At 21.6% G+C, this 5,178-nt stretch overlaps 1 protein-coding gene across 1 annotated transcript; it reads right to left on the bottom strand.

The window, feature by feature from the left end:
- Positions 1-899: 899 nt before the first annotated feature.
- Positions 900-4,462, bottom strand: LOC122502669. Its single transcript, XM_043612830.1, has 5 exons — positions 4,216-4,462; positions 1,856-1,909; positions 1,644-1,748; positions 1,179-1,301; positions 900-1,100 (listed from the first exon to the last, which is right to left on the bottom strand). The coding sequence occupies exons 1-5, from the start codon at positions 4,273-4,275 to the stop codon at positions 954-956; spliced, it is 489 nt and encodes a 162-aa protein (XP_043468765.1). The 5' UTR covers positions 4,276-4,462; the 3' UTR covers positions 900-953.
- Between the last annotated feature and the right edge of the window lie 716 nt (positions 4,463-5,178).

Below are 5,178 nucleotides of genomic sequence, written 5' to 3'. Positions count from 1 at the left end.
AGTCAAGAATTTAGAGTTATTATTCTTTTTTTTATTTTCTTTTTCTTTTTTTTTTGTTTGAAACGAAAATATATTCAGTGCTCGACTTTTTTGTGCAGGATGTTCTAAAAATATGAAATTCTTAAAATGAGAAGGTCATTAAACTATAAGTGTAGTAAATTAGATAATTAGAGGATTGATTTTTAAATTTAAGAAAATAAAAATTTTATTTTTTTTCATTTTATTTGTTATTTATTTTTTTAATTTATAAAGAAATTTTTTTGCAATTTCTCGAAGATGATGAAATCTTTTTTAAAAATATATTATAATAGAAATATATTATAATAAAATATATTATAATAAAAATATATTATATTGAAACTATTTCAAATAATATTTTATTTGTTTTATCGTTAAAGGCTCGTTATTTAAAAAATAGGGGAATAAAATAATATAGTTATTGAAATATTCTTAATTTTAAAATGATAAGTTTGTAAAAAAAATAAATTTGCATTTTCATTTTAATTCTTTTAGTGCTTTATTTTTAGTTTTCTAAAACTGAAACATAAACATTTATTATTTTTCAATCTGTAAGAGTGCCATAAAAAATACTATATTCACGTTTCTACACAAACAGGTAAATATTTGTTATATTTTATTTATTTTTAAAATCACAAAATTTAATAAGGTTTCAAATTGTTCGTTTTTCATATATAATTGCAAAAAAAAAAAAAAAAAAAAAAAATTTAGCTTCTGTCAAAATTAAGCTCATTTTTTCTTAATTCTGCTATGTCTGTTTTAAATTCAGTAGCATTAAATATTTTTCATTTATATTTGCTTCATAATTTTTTTTTTAAATTTAAAAAAAATTTTTTTTTTTTTAAATAAAAATATTTATAACAGAAAAAAAGCAACGAATCTTCATTGAAACAGCATTTATTGAATCAGAAAGAGACAATTTTTTTTCTTAATTATTATTCAAGAATTGAAAGAACTTTTTTAAGCAACATTATTATACCATTTTTTATAAAAGTTCCCAATTTTCCAGTAAATGAAAAAATAATGTCCATTGTATTGGAAGTATTTGCCACATTTTTTTTACATAATTCACCTTCACAATTCTGAAAAGAAAGAAAATCAGAGAGGTGAAACTTGTATGGTAAAACAAATACAGATATTATTGTAAAAATAATATTTACTTCATAATTGGTGGATTTATCAGTTGTTGTATACGACACACTAGTTAAATTCACAGGGCTGTTAGTAGTTTCCTCGGTAGTTCTTATAGGCGCATACATACAGTTACCCATATCATCACAGTACTGAGAAAAAGAAAATGTCAAGTACAAGTTGTATAGTAGCAAAGGAGGATAGTCAATAAAATTTGTTTTTGGTACACTTTCAGTTAAAACTTAAAGTTTCTTTTCTAGTTCAAAAGAAAAGTGTAATTCAAAAGTCTGTAAAGCTTTTTTTGCAAAAACAGAAATTTAAAAAAAAAAAAAAAAAAAAAAAAAAAAAAAAATGTTTGTAAAAGCTATTTTATAATTATTTATAATATTAATTGACCATTTATTTACAAATATTTAAGTTTAATCTAAGATGAGCCAAAAAACCAGTCTTATTGTTCCTTCTTCTTTTGCATATTTTAAAAAAATTATTCTTACTCCAATAGAGCAAGGCGATCCTTGTTCAAGAATCACATTTTCACTATGATCTTTCTTATCAAAAAATTTGTTTGTATCACAAATAATAATGCATCCATCGTTATACTGAAAAAATTAAATAATAATAAAAATAAATTTAGAAAGCATGTGAAGAAAATCAAATTCAGTATAAAAAATTGCAGATATATACATATTTGACTTCTATTACTGACCTCACCAAAAAATTCCAATCCATGTTCCTCGCATATTTCATCGAATTTTTTATTCTAGAAAAGAGAAAAAATTAACAATAATAACAATAAATAATAATTTGAATGTTCTTTCATTCAACCAAATGTTATGCGCGGAACGTGATATTTAATTTTTTATTATTGTTAAGCAAATTACATTTTAAAATTTTATATTTTCAAATATAAATTTTTAAAATAATTTCATAATCAATTTTATATTTTTAAATATATAAATTTTTTAAATAATTTCATAATCAAAAATTAAAAAATTTACTTATTAAGTACAAAATTAATTATTACATAATTTCAAAAAAAAAATTTTTTTTTAAATTTCACGAAAGAATTTAATTTTTTTTTCTAAACTTTTAATAAATCCTTCTAAACAATTCAATTATTTTTTTTAAATAGTAAAATCTTTACAAAAATTCAATGATTTTCAAAACAATTATTTCAATTTGAATTCCTCGAATGAATTCAAATATTTTTAAATATTTCCATAAATTTCAATTTTGTCCTAAAATTTTAATAAATTTTTCCAAAAAATATTCAACTATTTTTATAAATTTTACAAATTTTAATAAATCCTTCGAAGCAATTCAACTATTTTTATAACTTTAACAAATTTAAATAAAATTATACATGAAAGAATTTAATTTTTTTTTTGAAAAATTTCCATAAAATGCAATTTCAACAAGTATTTAAAATTCTCAAAAAATAATTCAATTATTTTCAAAAATATTTTTAAAAAATTCTATTATACTATAAAAATTTAATTACTTCCAATGCAATTTTTATAATACTTCCATTTGCAATTCGTCAAAAAAAAAAAAAAAATTGAAAGAATTCAATTATTATTTTCAAAAAATAAATATTAATAAATAAATATTTCTATAAGATTCTTCATAACAATTTAATTATTTCTTAAAATTTTAATAAATTCTTCGAAACATTTTAATTATTTTTTTCAATAAGTAAAATTCTTCGCAAGAATACAATTATTTTTATAATTCACTTTTAAGAAAATTCTTCATCATAAAATTCAATATTGCTTTCAAAATTTTCAAATTAAATAATTATTAAAGAAACTTTAGTATTTAAAAAAAAATTCAAAGAAATTCTTCAAAATAATTTAATTAAGATTTTTTTTAAATTTTAATAAAATTCTTTGCAAGAATTCACTTATTTTTCTATAAATAATAAAATTCTTTGCAAAGAAATTCTATTATCATTAAATTTTTTGATAAAATTATTTGCAATTCGATGATTTTCAATACATTAATTTTCAAATTGAAAATATTTTGAAAAGAAAAATTATAAAAAAGTTAAGAAACAAAAATCAAACAAACATATAACTTTAAACTGCGATCAAATTACTGGAACATGTACTTTATTAATATTAATTAATTAATTAATTAATTATTTTCATTTTATCATTAATTCAAAATTGTAGTGACAAATAGAAATCATTAGAATTTTTTTCACTTCTTTTCATTAAAAGACTAAAATTCTGTTTTGTCAAATTGAAATTATGCAGATTTTTGTTCTTTACTTCTAAAGAAAATTAGAAAATTGTTAAACAGTTTTACAATTGTGATTAAGAAATAAAAAATTTATTTATTTTTGCATTATTTTTCCTTATGAATCAGAATTTTTTAAAGATTATTATTATTTTTTTTTTAGAAAAAGAAGAAAAATATTTGCAAAATTCCTATTTTTAATCTTATTTTTAAAACAGGATTTTCCACAGAAATTAAGAAATTCAAAAGATTTAAAATTCAAACCTTTTTTTTAAATTAAACAACTTATAAAAGTATTTGTTATAAAACATGAAGATATCAATTGCTCCGAGTCTTCGTCTCGAAGTGATCGATTTCTTCATGTTTTTCTAATAATTAAAGATGACCGAGAGATAAAATAATTATTTTATATTATAAGAATATTATCACTGTAACTTTATCAAAATTTTCATCATTTTAATTCAATTATTATTTTCTGGAATTTTAAATTATTTTTTATTGAAAATAATTGAATTCTTTAAAAAAATTTAATTATTTATAAAAAATAATTTAATTCCTGATGAAATTTTTATTATTTATGAAAATAATTAAATGTTTGCATACAATTTTATTAAAATATTTTTTAAATAATTGAATTCTTTTTGGGAAATTTTATTAAAATAATAGATATTGAAATCCCCTGGAAATTTCAGGAAACTTTCATAGAAATCTTACATCCTAGTATATCTAATAGATTTCAGTTCGGTATTCCATAACGGATTATGAATAAATAAGTATGTTTGATTATAATATTTTTAAATTATGATTATAAATTACAAAAATTACCTGATTCGTGTAGGTGAATTGTGCAATGAGTGCACAAAGTAAAATATAGACGTAAATCATTTTCTGTCCACTTTTTAAAAGTTTACTTTTTAGGAACTTTGATGCAGTAGAGGTTTAGGATACTTCAAAGCGCCACGTATGAATAATTTTTTATTTTGAATGCTTCTGCATTTTTGAAAAGTGCACTAAAATTATCGCAATAATTTATTGTCTCCAAGTCAGTAAGAGCACTGCTGGTGTATTTTGTCAATTGGACGAATGAAAATTACTTGATAATACAAAGATAGAAAAAATGTACACGTGCATGTTATAGTTCGTTGATAACTGTTGAAATAAAACCATGGAATAAATTTATTATTATTCATTTTCCCCGCACACTAAACGATTTTCACTTTTGAAAAATTTTCCTATTTTAGAGTCACCACCATTACTCTAACCAAAGCCACTATTAATAACACCAAAAGAAAAGAATACAACAATATAGGGAAAAATTAGCGTGAAAACGAATTTTGTGCAAATCTTTCCAAACTATTATTTATAAAAGAAGGTGGGGGGGGGGGGGGGGAAACGGGTTTTTGAGATGGCACTGCGATATATTGAAGGAGTAAAGGGAGATCCCTCACACTATGGGAGCTGAGGGGTGACGGAATTCACGTCTGAACATTTATCTAGCCTGGAGTGGCATATTTCAACAGACTTTCACCCGCACAAAAAGTCACTCACTTTCGTCAATCAATTGTAGGATTTCTTTTCTTTTCATCGGGAGAAAAAAAAGGAGACGAAGAAGAGGAAGACGAACAAGAATTCCCGTGGTTTATTCTCATTGAAGAAAACGACCGGTGTTCACGAATATATGTCTTTTTGGTCCTCATCTTGACTCGCCTTGCATGATTTATCAAACGTCAAGTCGCAGTACTACGGATTTCGCATTAATGATTTAATGTTCTTTCTGGTGATTCTTGG

The sequence above is a fragment of the Leptopilina heterotoma genome, unplaced genomic scaffold, assembly GCF_015476425.1.
Source record: "Leptopilina heterotoma isolate Lh14 unplaced genomic scaffold, ASM1547642v1 Lhet_235, whole genome shotgun sequence".
NCBI lineage: Eukaryota > Metazoa > Arthropoda > Insecta > Hymenoptera > Figitidae > Leptopilina > Leptopilina heterotoma.
This window is presented reverse-complemented; position numbering and strand designations above follow the sequence as displayed.